Source organism: Protomyctophum parallelum (assembly GCF_964188405.1).
Source record: "Protomyctophum parallelum genome assembly, chromosome: 15".
In the NCBI taxonomy this organism is placed as follows: domain Eukaryota; kingdom Metazoa; phylum Chordata; class Actinopteri; order Myctophiformes; family Myctophidae; genus Protomyctophum; species Protomyctophum parallelum.
Window position 1 is genome coordinate 8,009,807 of NC_139710.1, and position 23,444 is coordinate 8,033,250.

General features: G+C 45.7%; 1 protein-coding gene across 1 annotated transcript in view; it reads left to right on the top strand.

Moving 5' to 3' along the window:
- Positions 1 to 23,444, top strand: part of fbrsl1 (fibrosin-like 1) — a 257,829-nt gene that overhangs the window by 151,174 nt on the left and 83,211 nt on the right. The window contains exon 3 of the mRNA XM_083784806.1: positions 19,352 to 19,453. Coding sequence (XP_083640932.1) covers positions 19,352 to 19,453 — 102 coding nt within the window. The remainder of the gene's footprint in view (positions 1 to 19,351; positions 19,454 to 23,444) is intronic.

The window sequence follows — 23,444 nt, forward strand, 5'->3', positions numbered from 1 at the left end:
TTCTCTCCTCTCGCGGAAAATAATCTGCCTGGATTTATTTCCACGTGAAAAATCACATCCGTTGTAAAGTGAGGGGCGCTCTTATGGCACTCCATTCATTGTCGATGGCATTTCATATTTGTGTTAGGACAATGTAGCTGATTTGCTCGTCCACATATGATGTAAACTCTCCATTCATTGTCAATGGCATTTAATGTTTGTGTTAACACAAGAACAGCCGATTTGCTCAGACTCGTATGACATAAATTCTCCATTCATTGTCAAGGGCATTTAATGTTTGTGTTAGGACAAGAATCTACACTATAGCTGAATATAGGAGGGGCTAGCGCCCCTCAAATATAGTATGTCTCTAACATGCTAATATTGTGAGGACTACAAGAATAGGGCGGCCATAGCTGAGTGGGTACAGAGGCCATCTGAGAATCGGAAGGTCACCGATTCGCCCCCAGATTTTGACATAATATGTCAAAATCTGAGGGCGAATCGCTGACCTTCCGATATGAATATTATTCATATTGGAATCCAATTTGTTTTATAAAGTGAACAGATAACGTGTCACATGGAATCAGATCTTTACGAATCCGACTTTAGCGACATTCAGAGGTGCTTTCGAACGCAACTCAAATCAGATTTCTAACGATGCGTCTCAGTCTGAACACTCTGACCTGCTCTAACCACCCAAGTCGCATCTCTTAACTGTCCAAAAAGTTACTTTCAGCGTGGCCCAAGCTCCACTGACGGATTTGAGAAATACATCGGATTTGACTGCAGTCTAAACTCCCCGGGTGTGTATTAATTCAGCCCTGCTCCTAATAGTTAGGATGGGTAAATACAGAGAGCAAATTTACATACAGTATACTGTACGTGCAAATGTGCAAATAACCCAACAACAACGAAAAATACTTGGATAGAGACGTCTAGTTGCTTATACAAGGTCTGCATTTTACACGCACGCACGCACGCTCTCTACTCCTCTACCACCTGCCCTAGTGTGAGCTCTGAGGTGTTGGGATCCAGACTGGCAGATAGACACCTCCACCTCAGTTCAGACAGTTATTAGGGAGAAAGGGTGAGGTCCTGAAGAATAGATACTGTGGGAGAAAGAAAGAGATCCACAACAAAGCAAGAGGTATACTGCAGTTGGTGGCAAGAGAGCAAGGGAGGACGAGAGGAGGAGAGAGAGGCAGGGCAGGGTGGAAGCTTAGAAAGAAAGAGTGAAATGGCGACATAAATAAAAACAATAATAACTAGAAAAAGTGCCCTTCTGGGCACAGGTCTCCACCAGGATAAGTGGCATTTCTTCCTCAGCCTAGTGGGAATATGCGTGCACAGTTTCATCGCAATCGGACGCTGCGTTGAGGAGTTGTGGCGATTTGTACAAAGCGGGCTACTCCTGAAAACTGTAGGAGCCAATCGTGGCCAATCAGGATGGAATATGAGAAATCAAACAAACCTGTCTTGATCACATGACTATGGAGATGATGTGTACCGATTTGCGTGAAATTTGGATAAAATCTGAAGGAGTAATAATAGAAAATGTGTTTTACATATGTCGGCCTCCTGGTGGCGCTATAAAGAGCAGATGTGAAAAATTCCAGGCAAAGGTTTTTCCTTGGTCTCTAGGGAGTTGGCATACAAAGTTATCCACAGATCCGTGCAGTTAGAGGTAAAAAACACTTTTGGGCCAGTTATAGCGCCACCTTGAGGCTGAGTTGAAATTGTTCATGTGGCATTTCGTCCTCTGCCTAGTGGCAGAATTTCACGGAAATCACGCGATGTGTTCATGATTTGCAGCATTTTGTTTGAAACTGAGCACTCCTGTGAACTTTGGAAGCCAATCTTAACCAATCAGGATGGAGTCTGAGAAATCTGAAAGACCGGTTTCGTTGAATGGCTCTAGAGAGACTGTGTACCAATTTTGCGCGATGTTTGGACAAAATCTGTAGGTGTACTGTGCAAAAACTTGTTTTGCACAAAGCGGCCTCCTGGTGGGCGCTATAACAGGCCGTTCTGGAAAGTTTGGGGCAGAGGTTCATCGTTGGCATCCAGGGAGTGTGTGTGCAAAATTTGGCATCGACCGGGTTAACGGTGGCCGAGATTAGCTGCTCACGGACGGACGGACGGACGGACGGACACACACACACACACACACACACACACACACACACACACGGACGGACACACGGAGTGCAAAACATACTCTCCCCCCATGCCTTCGGCCTGGTGGAGACAATGAAACGGTCAGGTCAGGCAGAGTGGTTCCAGGTGAAGATGGAGGTTCAGTTACACACACACACACACACACACACACACACACACACACACACACACACACACACATTTGAGCGGTGACTGAGTGCTGTCATGTCGTTGTCTAGCTGCGTGAGGCCCTGCAGAGAACACAATGCACATTGTACAAACGCAGATAAAAAGTATTGGAGCGGCTGCTTATGAATATATAGGTCACCTCTATCTGACAGGTCTGATCTGACAAAACTCCTGTGTATTGCAGTAGTGATACAATGTGGCATCACACATTAACCCATTCTGACCTGAGATCAGATTCATACGAGGTTTTCCACTGGACACACACTGGTCTGATGAACCCATTCTGACCTGAGATCAGATTCTAAAAATGTCAGTCGTTCTCGATTTTTCAAAAATGGCAGACCTACAAGCTCATATCGCGCCACTCGGTGGCGCGATATGAGCTTGTAGATCTGCTATTTTTCAATAGATAAAGCATAACATGATGCTGACACCAAAATGGGTGCCCGTTCAGAATGGGTTAAACGAATGTTATGCATTAACGTCATGCATTTCGATGTGGATATTTTCAAACCTTTATTTATTCTCGAAAGACATTGAGGTCACCCTCATTTGCAGTGTTGTTTATTTATATGTATAAATAAAACTAGATAAAGTGCCCCTCTGGGCACAGGTCTCCACCAGGCCAGGTCAGGTTGTGGCCTCCTGGTGGCGCTATAATAGGCCAATGTGAAAAGGGTGCCATTTCTTCTTATGCCTTGGATGACAATTGGATGATTTGAGGCATTTTGTTCCAAAAATGTGTTTTGCGAAAATCCATCTGTTGGTGTCGCTATAAGAGGCCAATGTGAAAAGGGTGGGATATATTCCTCAGCCTAGTAGGAAAGTCTGTGAAAGATTTCACGTAAATTGCACGCTGCGTACATGATTTGAGGCTTTTTGTTACAAATCCTGCAAACTTCCAAAGCCAATGTTAGCCAATTAGGATGGAATATGAAAGATTGGACAGGTCGGTCTTGAACACATGACTATAGAGCTGCATTTCACGTCATGAAAGGTGCTATACAAATAAAGTGTTATTATTTATTATATAGTGTGTAACGATTTGCGGGATTTTTGGACAGAATCTGGAGGCGTAATAGCAAAAAAATTGTTTTTCAAAAGTTGGCGCCCTGGTGGCGCTATAACAGCCCGTTCTGGAACATTTAGGCCAGAGGTTCATCGTTGGCATCCAGGGAGTGTGCGTGCAAAATTTAAATTGACCAGGATAACGGTGCCGGAGATTAGCTCTACACAGACAGATGGACACACACACACACACACACACACACGCACGGACCGAGTGCAAAACATACTCTCTCTCGAGACAATAAAAAAGAGCGGGCTAAACTTGTACAGAGCGAACTCAGACTCAGTTCAAGTTTACTAATTATAGAGGGTTCAAAATGGTTAAGTATGTTATCCTGATCCATGCAACGGAGAGCCCTGACCTGTGATCCCAATTAAAGGCAGTGTTTACACAAGGCCGTAGGGGCTAATGGTCCTGTAAATAAAGGTTACATATTCAAATTCCATGGCAGCTAATCTGTGTTAAATGTGCACAGGCCACTGAACCGTTTCCCCCTCTTTCATATAGGCTACATCACTCCGGACAAGCTATAAATCATGTAATGCATGCCACGCTATCTAAAACGGCACGTCTCGGTTATGGCTAGACATAACGAGACTATGTTTATCCCGAGGAATGTCTTATTAACCACTTGAGCCCTGGCATCCCAATTCTGACATAACATCCGCCCCAAAATAGTAGATCGACAAGCTTACAAAGCGGTGCGTTTGCAGCCCGTTGTAAGAGCTTGTAGATCGGCTGCTTTTGGCAAAGATATTTGGTTGTAGAGGGGGGGGCAAAAAGAGCACACCAGTGCCAAGTCAGGTCCGCTTGACTAAGTATAGAGGGTCTAAGTGGTTAATTCCCAGTTGCAGGGGTGTTGTTAGGACATGGGCCTGGGAGACGGCCTCTTCTGAGGGGACTTTTACCCATTAAGGCATCTGCAGTCAAATTCCAGCCATAATCGTATTAACTGGCCCTTTATCCCAATTTAGAACACTGGCTGCTGCTTCTACACAGCAGCTCATCGCTTCATGTGGTGCATGCGGTACAGTACGTCCCATCAAACAGCGTCTGTCAGATCACCAAATGTTTTTTTGTGTTATGATATGCAGGCTCACACTGATTTGCAGAGAGATGCACTGACTGCACGCACACATGAGCACACACGCGCGCGCGCGCGCACGCACACACATACGCACACTCACGCACACACGCACGCGCACACACACGCACACACACACACACACACACACACACAGCAGGGCTCAGTCTCGGCACATGCATTTTGAGGGATCATATCCATGCAAATGCAGGCGTGTAATTGCACAGGCAATAGATCTCTCCTCTTTTCCAGGCGAGATGCTGTCATGTCACACAGCTTATGCGTTCTGCTTTTATTCCCCCGTTTCCAGACCCTGATTTCCATACCGAGCCAAAGCTTTCAGAGGAGCTGTCTTATCTTCACTGCTCTCCTTCCTCCTCCTCCTCCTCCTCCGCCTCCTCCTCTTCGTTCTATACTCCCCTTCCAGCGATCCGCTGTCTCTCGCTCTCTCTTGTGGTCCGGTAGGAGAGTGATTGCCAATATATCCGACAGTGAAGAGGTACATCATGTCACTGCCAGAGGCCTGAAGAACAGGAGAAAGCCTCCTCATCTGTTCTCTTCTTCGGTTCTCCATGTTTTTTCAGGCAGCATCTCGGCTCCTCTCCTCTCTCCTCTCTGCACAGGACGTTTCATACAGCAGATGTGTTTCTTTCTTAGCCCCAGTATCTCTGCCTCACTCCATCCAACAATACACACTTCCTGTGTATTGTTCATCTCACGCTCTGCCTTGCTCTATTCTCTTACTATCTAACTCTTCTATACATTCTCCACCCCCTCCCTCCCTCTCTCTCTCTCTCTCACTCTCTTTTGTCTTTTCCTCCTTCCCATCTTTCTGCCTGTTTCTGTCTACAAATGGAACCAAACAAACCCGTAAGGGTCTGTTTTGGTCCCATTTGGAACTACCTCAAGGAACCCTGAGGGTCCTCGGACCACACGTTGAGAGCCTGCACTGATCTAACACACATATGAAAACAGAGCTGGCAGGGGCCAGTGTCTGCTGAACCCCATAACCTCCTCACCCCTTTGAACATATTTCTGCATGTCAGCTGTGCAAGGCCAGCTCTGTTCTTCGGCATCGGAGGCTTATGGGGGGATTTAGAAACATTCTGCATGCAGGCTTGTGCACGGGGGTAGATAAAAGCCAGTGCCCGGGCAACGGCGCGCCTCTTATCTATCAATTTGTTACAAGTGAAATGAGTGTTGATCCTTCTGCTGGGGAGGGGGTCATGTCTGGAGGTGGGTTGTGTGCGTGCATGCATGTGTGTATGCGTGCGTGCGTGCATGTGCAAAATCAGAGAAGGGCAAATTAATGTAAAAATATGTAATTTAGATAGCATATTATGTAGACATAGCATTCTATAGTGTATATTTATAGTTTCATTGTACAGATTTTCTAGTGTTAGTTGGATGTTGGGTTCTTAGCTTTCTTAAGATCCTTGATGACTATTTATATGTATTTGATGTATTACAATGCATTGTTCTTGCTTACTGTAAATTGCCCTGGATTAAGAGCGTCTGCTAAAGTCTAGTGCCTGAACTAGTGCTCAGGCACTAGTTGTCGATGACCCAGGTCGTGACGGCATGAATCTCCCATGTGTGAATGTATGCAACACTATGCAGTGTGTAACTCTGTGATTGCAACATTTGATATTGGCTTTTTAAAAGAGCATCTGAGCTCCCTCGAGATGTACAGTACAGTGGAAGAACATGTGCAGACCACCTGCATCTCACTATACGTTTGATAGTTAGGTCCCAGCTGGAGATTTGCATTAGCTTTGATGTGACGCAGGCTTGGCTGGCCGTCTGTTGCAAATGATCCAACCACTGGTTCAAAGTGGCTGCAGAGGGGATGCGGGGTCACTCGTACAGTGGATAATGATCTGTATGATCATCCCACCACCCCACCCCTTTAATAGAAGATTACCAGGGGACATCTTCATTTACAGTGGCCTTATTCAAATTAATAAAATGTATATTAATCAACGATTTTAAGTCATTTCATTATCGGAACTAAGATATTTGAAATGCTCTATAATGTGCAACCTACCGTGTATTCAGAGATGTTTCTCTCTTTCCACCGAAAGTAACGAGAGCAGATGTATTTACTGTACAAACCAGTACTACTTTTCTTACTTAACTTTTTTTTATGGATCCAACAGCCCGCATCTCCTTTCTTCATATGCCTGCTCAGTGCTCACCCAAAACGTTGCTCTGCGCACCACAGACACAGAGTAGTTAAAAGTATCCGGATCACTGGACTCAGTGGACTGTGAGCTTTTATATCGGCTATTTCCGTACTCCGACACTGGCCGCACTTCAGCATAAATCAGGCAATAAGGTCCCAGAAGGTCTCCAAGGGCAGGAGCAGACATCAGAGAGGGAGAGGCTGATTCATTACATGTGTTCCAACACCGTAAAATCTGGACTGTTCTTTTAACTCTTAACATCGGCGACGTCATCGCATCAGCGACTCGAATAAAATATATGAAAAATTTGATAATTTCACATCAAACTTTTTCTTTTGCTGATGCCTCGTTCATATAGGTTGACGGTAGACAGTATCAGTGTGCAGTGTACAGTACTCGTAACACAAACGGCATATAATGTGAATTTATTGAGCAAAATAGCTGTAGACCGAAAAAGTGTTAAAAAAGGACCCCTTACACTCTGGGTTTTAGTGTGCATCTTGCCTCTTATTTCCAAGGCCCTCTTCCTCATGTCTCTCTCTCTCTCTGGTTGTAAACTAAAAGCTGAATCCAGCCCAGTCCCAGTCTCACTGCACTGTGTCAAGGTCCATACACATTGGACCCGGGGCCCTTACTTTTACATGACGAATTTGTCCGGAAATTCAAACGCTATCTATACAAGCTCACAACACATCACGATATGACGAGTTGTGAGCTTGTAGATCTGCTATTTTCAAAAGATTTATTTTTCAACATATACTGTATGAAAACTTGTGAAACAGGACATTCTTCATAATGATATATATATATACTTTTACTTTTACTTACAGTATAATAAAACATTAAGTGAGTGAGTGCTTTTTACTCCACTGCTCTCTCTTTGTCTCTAGCTCTCTACCTCTCTGCTATTCACTCTCTCTCCATATATCCCTTCCCCTGTTCTATGTCTCTCTATCCAAATCAGAAGTCAATAACAAAACGACAAAGACGTGAATGTAGCGATAATGTCACTGTGCGGCCTGTGAGAATAGTCACTTGCTGGCCTGGTTTAAACTAGAGTGAGAGACGACTTTGACACTCATGTTACCACCTCATGTTAGAACTTTCAAAATGACTTCATCTCTTATTATCACATGCTCATTTCCTTTTTACCTCCTGATGTAATCTACAATGTTTTAATTACATCCTGAGAAATGATAGCTTTCCTGTGAGGTGTCTGTGCGCGTGCGTGCGTGCATGCGCGCGTGTGTGCGTGCGTGCTTGCGTGTGTGTGTGTGTGTGTGAGGAGGGGGTGCGGCTGTGAATTTGTCATGAATGAACTCTTTTGAAACCCCCCCTTTACATGTATGCAAGGCTGATAATTATTTCAGATTAAGTTAAAGGAAATTAAACGTTTCTCAGGGTACGTGTGAAGGCGACAAAGTTATCAGGTGTGATGCAGCAGGAGAGAGTGCAAAGCTTACACAAAAAAAATATATATAAGCATATCTCCCAAGTGATAATAAGATCATTTCCAGGCGGGAGAGGGGGAAAAAAATGTTTTCATCACTTTCACAGTAGTTTCTCTGGGTCTGGTCTCCTAATTGTGTCACACATCTTAAAAAAGGTCACAGACATGGAACAACATTAAAATTACGTTAGCTTGTAATTGTATGCAACGCGTTGTGAGCTCGTAGCTCTGCTATTTTCACTACTTATTTCATCGTTTTCAGCCTAACCCTTTCTACTTTACAGAATATCATGTTTTCTTTCATTCATTTATGAAATTCTATTGAAAATTTTGAATTTGCATTTAATTTGTGAAGTATTGAGACTTTTCTTTTTGAGGGGAGGATCCTTTTGCAAATGTTTTGAAATAATAAAAATGCATCCGCGACCCACAAATGAGTCCCAACCCACTGTGGAAACAGTGCTCTACTGCAGTTAGCTCTGGTCCATAGCCTTCTATGATTCTGCCCTGCAGTCTAAGGCTATGGGACTTTCGGTTTTAAATCTCAAATCAAAATCAGACCAGCCTCTTTAGCGTAAATAAAAATAACGTTTTTTGCTACTCACCAAAACAAAGGTGGGTTGTGTCATTAGAAAGCCTCCTTTCCTTAGTGGACGCACTCTGAGCCCCCCCCCCCACCACACGTATAAACGGTACTTTTGTGCCAGGCCGATCTCTGTCTCATTAACAGCGGCCGATAAGATTGTTTACTCCTTTATCTCTGGCGATTAGAGGTTATATCAGTTGACATCCACGACGCTCACCCAATGATTTGCAATTCCCCTTTTCCCCCCCTTCTAAAATGTATGTTTAGGTTATTACTCAATTAATTTTCTCCCCATTGCAGTACAATTTAAATACATTTGAAATGTCCTGTTTCCTCACATTACATTAGGCCAACTGATAATGACAACGTGGCGAGGGAAAGTATCATAGGTGACCTTTGATGAACAAATCTGTCTCTTGTCTTGCTCCCTCTTACTCCGAGTTATTTCTGTTCAGCCCTGGGGCGATCCAAGGCATGCACTGCAACCTCATTTGCATGCAGTGGCCCGTTTTTGTATATGCTCTTTTTCAAAGCCAAAACTATTTTTTGACTTGCAAATTATCACGCTGAGCTGAAAAGAGAGAGAGAGAAAATAACTTCCACAGTACGCACGCACGCACACACGTCTCACACACACACACACACACACACACACACACACACACACATACACACACACACAGCTGCCAAAGTGAATGTTGTTTGAATTGGTCTTATTAGCATGCATAAGTCCTTAGTTCTTGCAGAAGTAATACGTTGTGCCAGAATCAAAGCCCCTGCCTTCCTTACAAGGAAAGCGAGAATGGAGGAAGATCTGCATATTTTTTTGGCAACGACAAAATAATGTCTTTCCAAGAAAATCCGTAGCAATTTGACATAACCTGCCCTATAACGGTTGGTGAAAAACTGTGTTCATCTGCCGTGTGAGAGTCTGAGAATGGACTCTTTAATATAGCTGTCCATTTTAACACTCTCAGTCCTAAATGAACACTCCGGTTCTGACTGTGTAGCATTGAGAAAGGGCTGCACTGCCTGGGAATGAGAGGGGAGGAAAGAGAGGAGATGAGGGAGGCGAGATTTATGAGAGGAGAGGTATGGTGAGAGAGAAGGGACGAGGAGAAATGAAGGGGGACCGGGGTAGAAGAAAAGAGGGTGGAGGAGAGGAGGGGAGAGGAGGTGAGAGGAGGGGAGAGGAGACGGAGAGGCCAGGGTGTCTGTCCTTAAGGCCCTGTGCTTATCAGAGCAGACCAGATACTGTTCTAATGACCCAGGCTGACAGGTGAGAGTCCTCTGGGGGATCCGCATGTTTGTCCATGCATACATGGTGCCTTAAAAGCACATACACGCATGCCAACTCTGTATGTGTGTGTGTGTGTGTGTGTGTGTGTGCACGCGCGTGCACGTGCGAGCGAGCGAGCGTGCATGTGTGCGTCTGTGTGAGTGTGCGTGCGTAGCATGTGTGTATATTTGTGGGTATCAGTGTAGTTGGCAGGACCCCCTGGGGACAGCTACTGAGGGATGGGTTCACACTCTGGTAGCAGGTGCTCCCCCCCATCCCTTCTCTGCCTCCTCTCTCTCCTCCCTCCCTCCCTCCCTCCCAGGAGGCAGGTGGTGAGAGTGATTGCAGAGGTGTGAGGAGCCACAGGGGAAGGCTTCCTCTCCCCAAGTCATCCGTTCTAGACAGGGCCTCACAGGGACTTCCCAGGCTTCTCCTCTGGGGCTCCACGAGCTGAGAATCAGGTCAAGGAGGGCGGTCTGCACCTTCAACAGGCCCGCCTGTAACCATAAGGCTTTAGCTTTATAGGCCAATAACAAACAATCTGAATCCAATCAACGTCAATCTAATCCAATTGGATGTCATAAACTGTATATGATACAGCATGATGAAAAGACAAAATGGACACGAAAACCATATTTAAAGCATCTTCTATCAATATCTATAAATGCACCAAGTCTCTGTACGTGTGTATGTCTGTAATCCACGTAACTCGAGAACCGTTCGCCCCACCGACTTCATATTCAACACACGCATTCCACACCCCCACAGGGAGTGCAGTGCCCGCTGTCGAGTCGGTCGGACCCACGATTGTCCAGAACCGCCACAAAAGGCCTCTGCCCAGGCTCTGGAGAGGGACCCCATGCCCACACTCCATATTTGGGCATGCCTGACACAGAACTCCATAAAGGGACAGAGAGACAGATACGGAAATATCCATATATGTGCATAAAAGGGACACAGACACAAAAGTGGCGCAAAGTAACCACAGTATACCGCTAATCAATTTACAAATTACATATACATATACATAGAGGCATTTCCTTTAATCCACCCGACACTGATCGACATATACGTCACCATCGAAGGCATTGGGTCCTTTAATCCACATCTTTATTACGTCATCATTGAGAGCTAGTTATACCAGCTATACCCTGACGTCATATGTGACCAGATTTGACTGAGAGACTGCCATCGCGCACATTCCAGCTTTTCACCAGAGAAGAAAAACTATTTTTTTTTTTTTTTTTTAATGAGTTAATAGCACAGGCAGACTCTTCACATACTAGCGCATGTCTGAAATAAGTGTCAAAGCTGAAATTGACATGTAAATATGAAAAAAATGCTTAAACATGTAGCTATTGTAATGTTAGAGACCACAGAAGTGAACCTTTCAAGCCTGTTTTCTCAACTCGCTGTTTTCTGCAAGACATTACTCTATAAGCCATATCTCCATATCTTGAAGCTATGATTCCCTGCTTTCATATGAAATGAAAAAAGAAAAAATCTAAAAAATCCAATGGCAGTCTCCCAGTCAAATTTGGTCACATATGCTGGGACGGTGCATACGCATCAAAAGTGGCGCAAAGTAACCACAGTATACCGCTAATCAACTTACAAATGACATATACATATACACAGAGGCATTTAGTATTAATATCACTATAGCCCAAGATGAAGTACATTTAAAGCAATTGACAATTTAAAATAAATAATTAAATAATTACACTGTATACGTGATAACATATTTTATTTCAGTTTATATACCTTTTTTTCATCAGATATCGATGATTTATTTTTCTTTGAGAAACTAAAAAGGGGTCCAGAATAATTCTAAATGGATAAAACTGTATTTCTTTTATAGATAGAAACTTGTACCATACTTCATAATACTACTTTTTCACATGCATAAAGTAGGTAGGTAGCAAATAGCGAAATAATTCAACATTTCAAACGTTCCTTCACAGAGAAGCTGAGATTTGACAGTTTGTAGCGGTCGACAGTACTTGCGCGCTCTGCTTGCGCACTAGTAGGCCACTGGCCTACTATAGTGTGCAACAAGCAAGTAGGCACTCGACAGAGTGCAGTTCTAGTTTATGTTGCAACCATCCACTCAGGCACCAAAATCTCATACTTATCATAGTTATATTTTAATTCTGACTTCATATACACACTCACTTTCTGTGAGTGTTCTTGTACTGAGCAGGGGCGTTTATCATCTGCCCTGCTTAACATTTAATGCGTGGTACACATCCGTATGGACATAAACACAACATGCGCTGCTGAAAGACTAATGGGTTATGGCCTCTAAATTGCTGCTTAGCCGGCGTTATTTTTTTGTTTTTAACCCACCGACTGACTTTGCGTGGCCCTGCTATCATCGGCAAGGAATAGAAATGGCATGTCGTCGCTATTTCATGAGCTCGTATTTGTGCCCCATGCTCGCAAATGTGATGTAGTCCTCGTGGTGTACTAGTGTATAGAGTTATGGGGGCATTTGAGACCTTGTATAATATGTGTATCCCTTTTTATGTGGTCATTTATTATTGGGCGTGCTCCATGAATAATGGATGATTAAGTGCAGGGGGTAATGGATACACTGGGAGTCGTCAAAATAAAAGCAAAAATCCATTTGCTGTCCCCGTAGTAAATCCACTGGCTTGTCCTTGGGCTAATTTCCAACCTGGGATTTTGCGGTTGGGAAGGTGTGTGTGTTTGTGTGCGTGTGTGTGCGCACGTATGCGCATGTTTGTGTTGATAGCTATTGTGGGAGGGAGGGAGGGAGGAAGGGACGTTTTGGTGTAAAAAGGGGAGGAAGGAGGATGAGTGAAGCTGGGGAACACCTCCATTAATTGCCCACACCCACATATATGCACCATCCATGACCCTTTCTTTCTGTCACCCTGCAGACTTACTCCAACACCCCATCCCCCCCCCCCCCCCCCCCCCCCCCCCCCCCCAGCCCCACCCCACCCCCTGCAATCCGAAGCAGCTGCCACTTCTTAGCCTGAGGAAAATGAAGGCAGATGAATCAATTTGGCCCCTGGCCCTAAAGTGCACTTGTCTGCGACCCAGCCACGCAGGGTGGAGGGCTGGGTGGTGTAGAGGCTCGATGGAGGTGACGGAGGGCTAGATAATGAGCTGATAGATTGAGCCGGTGTTCCACTGCCCCCCCCCCCCCCCCCTGCCCCTCCACTGTTCTCTCTCGCTTTCTATCCCTCGCCCTACCTCCACCTTCACCAGCGTTGTGTGCAGTAGCGGCAGCCCTTTTCTGTTCGGGTTAATAGGGGTTAGGGTCCCCCTTTTTTGTGCGGGAGACACTTTTCAGAACAAATTAGGGGAAGGATCTGTATCCATCCTCATCACCCCAACCTCCCTCCTCTCCTCTAGGCAGCAGGGGATTGGTATAGGAAGTGGCTAGTGCAGAGAAGAGCAAAGAATGCTGCGTTGACGGCAGGCAAGGTGGAGGGAAGGGGGGGTGCCGTGTTGGGTTGGAGGGAGCAGGTTCAACATTGGAGGTTAATGAGGACTGACGGCCGCACCGAGGTTGAGGCACAACCTCCCTGACTGCTACTGACACATGACGGATGGCTGTGGAGACACAGAGAGCGAGCGAGGGAGGGATGGACGGATGGGAGATTAAGAGAGGTGGAGGAACAAGGCATAGAGGAAGGAAGGGCCAAGAGTGTCTCCTCATTTTGCTATAGGAGGAAATGGTAGACCAGCACACACACACACACACACACACTCACTCACTCACTCACTCACGCACGCACACACACACACGCACGCACGCACACACACAGAACAACAGAGCATAACCCCCACTGACCTCCACAACATGATGGACACAACACTGCCCCCCATGGTGCACCTGCTCATTACAGCTGGAATGATGGCGTCTCCACTGCTCACTCACACTTCACTGTGTCTGTCTTCAGAGGAAATGAATGATGGGTTAGCTGACATCAGGGCAACGAAGGGCGAAGAGATATAGAGGGAGGGAAGAGGAAGAGAGAACTAGTGACAGCGAGAGAGAGAAAGGTGAGACTGGTTACTAGAGTCTGAGCACAAATAGATGTTTTCTTATCTCCACTCTTAGCCTATTGCTACTACTACCAGTATACAGCTATTGCTACAACTACCAGTAGTTAGCACTGAGCAGACATTCTTATCCAGAGCCAGTATGATGAAAAGAAACTAGGATACATCAAGCTATTTAAATACAATTATTAGCATTTGTTTGCTTTTGTTTAGATTTTCTTTTATCCCACCATTTTTCACCCGGTGCCAATTGCCTAATTGTAGAACCAACTGAGTGCCGCCCCAGTGATGCCACGGTCAGAAAGGGTTGTCCAGAAGATAGCCAAGAAGCACTGCAGAGTGGGAGGCAGCCTGAGCAGCATGGAGTGCATCTGTGACTGCGCAAAGTGCTATTTCAGTGGAAGTGTGCTGGCTTGAATCCTGACTGGTTGTGGTTGGGATCCAACAGGTTATTCTGTGAGAGATATAGAGAGATCTGGTATATTCCCCCTCTGCTTAGAGCCTGAGCTTTGTGGAATTCACCCCGCACTGCCGTAGTGTAAAGGACTAAGGCCCGAGTCAGTGCTGTATGGCTAGCCCACTACTCAACTTGGGGGTGAAATTAAGATGCTGGAGGGCCTTTGGAAGATAATTAAAGAGCACAGAGTGGGAGCCTCCAGAGAGAGAGGGGGTGGCGTTCAATACCGAGACTAATGGGGCTCATTTCCAGTACATTATTCATGTAAAACACAGGGCCCTCACACCCTCACTCCTTTTCCTCCGTGCACCGTAGGGGTGTGACGCGGTGTGTGTGTGTGTGTGTGTGTGTGTACGTACACAACCGCACACACATAGCTCACTCACTCCCTGTGTTTGAATTCAACCTGCTTAACCTTGCCCCGTGCTGCACGAGGTCCAATCCTCATGCTGTTGTAAACAAAATTAATCTGCATGACGGCAGAAAAAAAGAGAACAAAACGAAAAAACGCCTTTTAAAAACAGCCCAATTCCCCCTAGCTTTACCCAGAGTGCATTTCAAAGACTTCCCATGATCCTCCAGTGCAACGTGCCATGGGAGGAAGGGCGGAGTGGAGGGGGATTTGGGGGGCTTAGCGACCTTGACCTCCATCATGTTACCCAGTTGCATCTCTGAGGAGGAGATAGGGCCTTATTGCAGAGCTTTCTCACTCATCCTTTAGCATTTACGAGAGCCACAAAAAAATAAAAAATAAAATCAACATCGGCTGTACAGATGGGAGCTGAGGGCCAATTAAAGCATGTCCCCCAGACAAAGAAATTAGCTCCCTGCCTTAATCACAGGCCACCAGGGCTGCCAATCTTTTGTCAAAGGAGGTGAATACATGCCAGGATCAATTGCCGTGGTCCCACTCTCTTCTCTCTTCTCTCTCTCTCTCTCTCTCTCTCTCTCTCTCTCTGCTCTATCCAGCTTACCTCTCTCTTCCCTTCTTTCCTCTCCCTGTTATTTCACTCTCCCTCTCTTCAATCTCTCCGTCCATCTCTCCCTCCTGCATTTTACCTACCTCTCTTTCTCTCTTCAACCACACAGCCATGCAGTCAGCATCATTAATGCAGGTAGCTAATTAGGCCCTCTGCTGTAATCAATAGCGGGGTTGATTGCTGACTGGGGTGTGCAATGGCAGGGGCTCCCCACAGGGAAGTGGAAACACTTTGGGGCCCCTTGCAGGAATTTGTCAGCGCTCTCGAATGCTGGGTAAACAAAGTAATCAGTGGTTTGCACTCGAAAGTGGCGAGACATCAAGCGCGTGCCAAGACTCAACACGCGGCTGTACAGTACTCACTGAACCTCTGCTCATCGCTGACTGACTGACTGGCTGGCTGACTGACTGACTGACTGACTGACTGACTGACTGACTGACTGACTGACTGACTGACTGACTGACTGACTGACTGACTGACTGACCGCATGATTGACTGACTGCCTGGTTAACTGACTGCCCGGTTAACTGATTGCTTTCCTGCCTGCCTGCAGTGGGGTTATCTCTCTGTGTAAAATTGTGCAGAAGTGAGAGAAAAAAAGAACGATATCTATTTTGAGATTCAAGAAGGGATTAGCCTGACAGCAAGTGACGAGAGAGTGAAAGAGAGAGAGAGAGAGAGAGAGGGATGGTGGTAGTGGGTGGTGGAAGTCAAACCTGATTAGAACCACCTGCCATGTCTCTCCCTCCTTCTGTTCCTCCTCCTCCTCCTCCTCTTTCCACCATGATTGCATCACACTGCAAACATGCGCCCTCAATACCGTGACTTCCTTCCACGCACACGCACACACGCACACACACACACACCCCTCCCTGGCTGTCACCGCTGACCTGAGAGCATCGTTAAGTCCCCTTGGCCAATCAGGGGGTTGATCCTGGCAGCAGCAGGGTAATTAAAAGGGACTTGTGTCTACTTGGCTTATGTGCTATAGTAGACACGAGGGTAGACAAACATGCTCGCGCTCTCTTGCTCTCTGCCTCTTTATTTCACTCCCTTTCTCCTCTGTCCCCCTTTCTTCCTCTGCTCCCTTCCTCTCTCTCGCTCTCCCTTTCCCCTTCCCTCCCTCCCTCCCTCCCTCTCTCTCTCCCAGGCCAGGTGGTAACGTACAGGATCTGTCAGATTGGCTGATGACCCTTTTAATTCCAGCCCTAGCCCGGGGGCTATAATTGATATTTACCGGGAAAGGTTAATTGTAGCAGTGATCTGCTTAAATTACAGTGGAGATCAGGAGACTGTGGGGCCACCACATGCGTGCGCTCACACACACACGCACACACACACACACACACACACGCACGCACGCACGCACGCACGCACGCACGCACACACACACACACACACACAGGTGTGCACATTCACCAACCAGGCAAGCCACTGAGCGTGAGCTGTGGTAGTCAAATGGATTATCACTCCCTGCAGCCGACACCTCTGTTTCCCATGTGTGTGTATGTGCGTGTGTGCATGCGTCCGTGTCTGTGTGTGTGTGTGTGTGTGAGGAAGCATGTGTGTGTGCACATGCTTCCTCACCAAGCTAGTTCACCTCCCAGCCTCCCATCTGGCTAGTTGGAGGTTCAGCTCTGTGCCAAACACACTGCTGGCCGGCTTGCCATGCTATAAAATATTATAGAATTTGACTAAACTCATCTCCAGAGCAACTGTAGAAGTAGAGACAGGTCAAGTGTGTCTGAATCGACATTTAGCTAAAACATTTAAGCAGAGAAGCAGGTATTGTGTTGGCTGCATAGATTTGCTCAAGGACAACATTGACTGTTTGTGTTGGAAACCTTTTAGTTGTGATCAAACCTGTGACTATTCAGTCACAAGTCAGTAACCACTTACTACTGTTACTCTACTGTTGGCCACAAACCGCTCCAATGTTTGACAATTACAAGAGGTGAACAATGTTAAGTATTCCTCTTTCAGGTGAGGGAATTTTACTGTGGACCTTCCAGTCACAAGACTGCTTCTTTTCTCTCTACCAGCACCAGTTTCATTACATTGTTTCCGTTTTGTGTGTGAGGGATTGCATGGTTTTGAATTATTGGGCTGCTGCTTTGCACGTAGCCAAAACACATGCTGATACTGAGACACAAAATAAGAGTCAGAATCACACAAATAAAGCAGAATGTATTCCACAAAGCAGACCCTGACATAAAATCAATCCCTACTCTCTTTGTAATCCTTACAAAATAAGAGTCAGAATTGTGACACATCGCACAAATAAATATGAATTAATAACACAAAGCAGACACTGACGTAATTCAGTTCATCAATCCACATAAGGAGATGTGAAAGGTACACTGTAGTGACTGTAGTGTATGTCCGTGTTACCTTATTTGTGGTGTGCACTTACATTTGGAAGACTGCTTTGGACTTTGCAAGTATGTACATCAAATGATATGTGGCTTGATCAGCCATGCATGGTCTAACTGGATGTCAAGTTAGACCAATATAGCACAATATTCAGATGGTTTACACCATTCATAGCTTATCAGGATCACAGGACGTACACTGTACAGGCACTATGTGTTGTTAGCACTATGTTAAGCTGTGTGGTAAATGAAACGGCAATCTATGTAACCGGATTGAATAATAATAATATAATTCTGTGCCTTCTTTTCCGTTTGTGTGTATGGCTTGACATGACATGACATGTTTAAATAACTACTAAGCTAAGTATTCCCGGGTTACGGTATCGTAACACTTTTTCATTCCCCGGACGGTATACATTGACACGAAACAAGACAGGAACGCCCAAAAACGTCACAGCCGGTTTTTTAACAAGACAGGAACGCCCAAAAACATCACATCCGGTTTTTTACCCTGGGCAGAATTTTCTATGGCTGCCAATGCAACTTTTTCCAATCCTTAATCACATACGGACAAACATCCATGCCGATAATATCTAACTTGCGGAGGTAACGTGCCTTGTCCGCGGGCAACAGATCTTTCAACGTATGGCATTGCAAATACGTTTGATAATCGCTACTCTGCGCAATATTGTTTTGAAAATGCCGCAAATTGCATTGCAGTGAACGAGAGCAAATCACAAATCACAAATCTTACCCTGGGGGGTGGGCGGAGCCGCGGAGTCGCAGCTGACGCCCCTCCCTCCGCTCTGATGACGCGTTGTTATGTCAATGTATGGGGGTGTAGTACTTCCAAGAAGGTGAAGAAGGTGCGCTCGTTTTTGTCCCCAGGTGGAGGAGCCACATTCTGAAAAACCATGTCTTCATTAGCTGCCATTTCTCTTGTGCTAACGTTACAATAGAGCATCGCAGTCCCGCCCCCTCGAGAGACCCGGAAAAGAAATCCCCGTTCATTTTCCTCATAGACTTTTCAGAAAGTATTTATTTAAAGACGTTTACGCCGCGGACAAAGCCAACTCTTGTTGTGACAAATCATGACAACAAACAAACAAATTCGGGCTGAACAAATAATTAGAAAGAAGAAGAAAACGGCAGGTTACAACAAATTTTTGTTTGTTTTTCTTCTTTGTAATTTGGTCTTTGTAATTTGTTTGGTCCAAAATATTGTGTTTGTTGTCATGATTTGTCACGACAAGAGTTGGCTTTGTTTACACTTATAAGGTCTTTAAATAAATACGTTTTGAAATGTCTATGGGAAAAATGCATTGGAAACTATTTCCTGGGCCTGGCGTCGTCATGAAAGGGGGCGGGACTGCGACGCTCTATAGACTGACATAGTTGGAGATTGCAAACAAAGGAGCTTCTGCGTTCCTGGGGGTCTGGATGTTGAGCACAGTACAGTACAGTTGTTGTTTCAATGTTGACTCTGTCTGAAGATTACGCTCTTCTGCTTTTCCCACAGATCAAAGCGCTGACCGTGCGGCCGCTCAAGGTGAGCGAGGAAGAGGCGGTGCAGGAGCTGGGCCGACCCAACAGGAGCAACTCCAAAGAGCAGCTCAGTGAGGTGAGACCCAGACCCCTTCTCAGGGCTACACAGACCTCCTACAGAGACTCAGGCTATCTGCTTTCATAGGCCAGGGCAGAGGGACCTCCGTGGGTCCAGAGGTTCCAGAGAGTGGGGGAGTAGTGGTGTGCATGTTGGGTGAGGGTTCACGGGGGCTCGGAAGAGAGGGCAGCCGACGTAGCAGTAAGCATCCCCCTGCTGTTCCCAGCTCTCAGCTCGTAAATCCCCCTGGCGTGTTGGGGAAAAGGTCGAGCAGCCAGCCCTCTGCATGCCTGGCAGCACACAACACACAGACAGGAAGTGATTAGGCCACTCATGCTGCGTCACATCGTTGGCCCCGTGGCAGCCGTTTAAATACAGACATGACCTAACAGCGGTTCCACCAGGTGCCGGGCTGACCTCGCCAACCCTCCTCCAGAACAGACCAGAGTTAAAGGGACCAGCTGAAATACATTACGAGTCTTCAGTGTAATTGATTCTCTGCCCCAGTCTGTGATTCATTAGGTATTTTGGTTGTGACACTTTTCCAAGTCTATATAAGTGAAGCTTAGTCAATTGAAACCTATGCGTTCCCAGCAGTGTCCCTCCGTGAGGATTTTGGACGTGCTACTATTGCATATGGTCATAATTTTCACTGAGCCATTTAACGCTACCTACATGGAATACCACAGATGACACGACCGAGAAAATCTATTAACTGTCATTAACTTTGAAGGCAAATAAGTTAAAAGACAGCATGGTGGCTGGATTCTGGAAAGTGTGTCAAATTATGTGCTCTATAAAGTCATGTGCTCCATAAACTCAACTCTATTTTAGATTGAAAATGCATGACATTTTGTCCACATCTCTCAGCCAGTATTGTATGTATAGGCCTACTGTTGCATTGATCGACACATAATTTTGACCGGAGAATTTTTAAAGATCACTGTTCCACATTATCAGCGTATTTGGGCTCCCTATCTCGGTTGGTAGGAGGCCAGTGCAGAAATGGAGACCAATGGGGTTGGTGTTCGAGCACGGTTACTGGATGAAATAATGCAATTTAGTTACAGGGGATGAGTAATGAGAATTTATGCAAAGAAAATCCCAAGCGGTTCATTTTAAAATGAATGTGGAAATATGCTTTCCTAACGAACGCCTGTCAAGTCAGGGCCTCCCAAACCAAGGTAAATTAAATCAGACAGTTCATTCAGCTGGCAGAGACGGAGAGGAGGGTGGGAGGGGTTGTTGGGGGGGGGGGGGGGGGGTGGCTTTTGCTTCTTGGCAGAAGCATTATGAGAGGGGGAAGAATGATGAAGTGAAGAGTGATTTTAATGAACTCGCTAAACTGCATTGTTTTAATCCATTCAATGCTGAGAAAAAAATCCAGAATTGATGGAGGAAAAAAAGGCCACCCATCCTCATTTGTTTCTCTTTAAGCTTCCATTTCTTCCCCTTATTCTCTACCGCCTTACCCTCTCTGTCCTGTGTCTTGCTCTTTGTCCTTCGCTCACCCCCCCCCCCCCCCCCCCCCCCCCCCCAACCATCCCTGTCATTCCCTGCACTCTTCTCATGAACTTGCGTAAAAAGGCTGTTTTTGTAATGAAAATTCAGGAAGGAAGAGGCGGGCTTGTGAGATAAAAAAAGGGAGATTGTGATTTGACAGGCCTGTCAGTATACGGCAAGCAAGGAGGGAGAGAGATAGAGTGGGGGTTTGGGGTGGAGATGGAGGGTGCTGAAAATGGCACGCTGGAACGGCAGACGGTGTCAGATGTGGCATGTCTCTCTAATCTGCTGCCAAGCAAATGACACGCGCACACACACACACACACACACACACACACACACACCTATCTACACACCTACTCTACCTCATATACTGTATATCTTCAATCTATCTAATGCTGCATCTATCAATATGTCTGTCTATCTTTTCCCTCTTCCTCTTTTGCTGTTTCTCTATAATACAGTATATCCATCCCTCCATTCTCTCTTTCTTTCTCTCCATGTGTCTCTCTCTCTGTTGTCACACTCCCTTTCTCTTACACTGTATCTTCCCCTCAGTCTCTAACTCTGTTTCTCTCCTTCCCTCTCTGCCTCCTCTCCCTTCTTGTCCCCCAGCTCTGTGTAATCTCTACCAGCGCTTTGAGAGAGAGAGAGAGAGAGAGTGCTAATTTTCCTTAAACATGCTCTATTGCCCAGCATCAGACATCCAGTATGTGCACTTTAAATGCTCTTAACTAATGACTCGAGTGATGGAGGCCTCCGTGTAAAATGGATTCCCCTACAACACCACCTGGACGGAAGGTAGAAACAGTTGTGCACCAAATGTCGGTCAGTGAGAGAGAAAGACAGAGAGAGAAGAAACAGAGGAATTAACCCATTCTGAACGGGCACCCATTTTGGTGTCGGCATCATGTTATGCTTTAGCTATTGAAAAATAGCAGATCTACAAGCTCATATCGCGCCACCGAGTGGCGCGATACGAGCTTGTAGGTCTGCTATTTTTTGAAAAATCGAAGAACGACTGACATTTTTTAGAATCTGATCTCAGGTCAGAATGGGTCAATCAGACCAGTGTGTGTCCAGTGGAAACCTCGTATGAATCTGATCTCAGGTCAACAAACAGTGGGCGCACCGAGTAGTTTCTCGATCCACATGCGAAATTCCGTCAATCTGGAAATGTGTCAGTGTAACCCCCCCTGCATAAAGCTGGGGATCAACAATACGGTAAAAGGTATTTGAAAAGTTAATCTTTAACCAACTCTCTAAGTATGTCAATGACTCTCACATTCTATCTCCATTCCAATCCGGTTTCAGACCCAATTCTTCACTTCTAAAATGCACAAATACTGTAGTTAACACTTAAATCTAGAAGGCACTTTCACTGGCTGCTATTTATCTTTAAATGCACTGAGCTAACATGCTCTTTTTATTTATTATCTGTTAAAAATATTTTCGAGTCTTTTAGAGTTATTCTTTACACTCCAATTTAGTTGTTATGCCCCTTCCTAATTCTCCATAGATTGTAGTCCTTGTCACTGCTAACTTGTGCTAACGTATCGACGTTGTGAGTTGATTAATTTGAATCTTATATTTCTTATTTTTTATTTTGTCAGGTGTGTGAGTGCACTTGTCTTTGTTAGTGTTTTTATTTTGTTTTCTTGAAGCAGTTTGGTCAACAGTCGTCCTTTTTTAAACGTGCCATATAAATAACGTTTTATTTTATTTTATTTTATTTGAATTGTGATTGTTGGAACGCCCAGCCAAGCCGGATGCACTGCGAAAATTTCAAGCCCCTAGCGTCTGGGGTGATGGGCACTACTGGGAAGACCACACCTGAACGTCCCTATCCCTAAGCTATAGCTCTCCTGGCGCTTCCTCGCCTTCTTCGCGTACGATTGTGGAACACCAGTAGCTAGACTATAGAATCAGGAGAATCAGCTTTATTTTACCACACAGTTTACTTTCACTACTTTCTACTTACTTAAGTAGAAAGTAGTGGATAAAATTACTAGAAGGAAGAATGCTCCCCCCCCCCCCCCCCCCCCTGGCTGTGTTCTTATTTTCTTTAAACAGGAAGAGGATTAGTGGGCAGACTTAGTGACGTTCCACCTCCACAGAGCACTGTTTACTTAACTCAGCATCCCAGCGCCATCTCTCACCTCCCGCCACCCAGCCTCCAAATTCCCCCCCAGCCCACCCCTTTGCCCTGCCCACCCCTCCAACGCCACCTGACCATAGGCTACTAACAACACAAACAGTGCACATACCCTCGACCCCCGCCCCCCTGCCAACCCCTCCCCCCCCCCCTCTCTCGGGCGGCTTCTTAAATCCTTTTGAAGTCCTAAGCGCAGCAGAAATCCATTGAGAGCCATGTATAATGGCTTTTAAGAGAGAGTGTTTAGCTGTACACTGGCCCTGTGGCTTACGAACCACTGGCGTTTTTAATGGATTTCTCTCTCTCCCACCCACCCACCCACCCTCCCTCCTACCCAGCACTGCCTCTCCC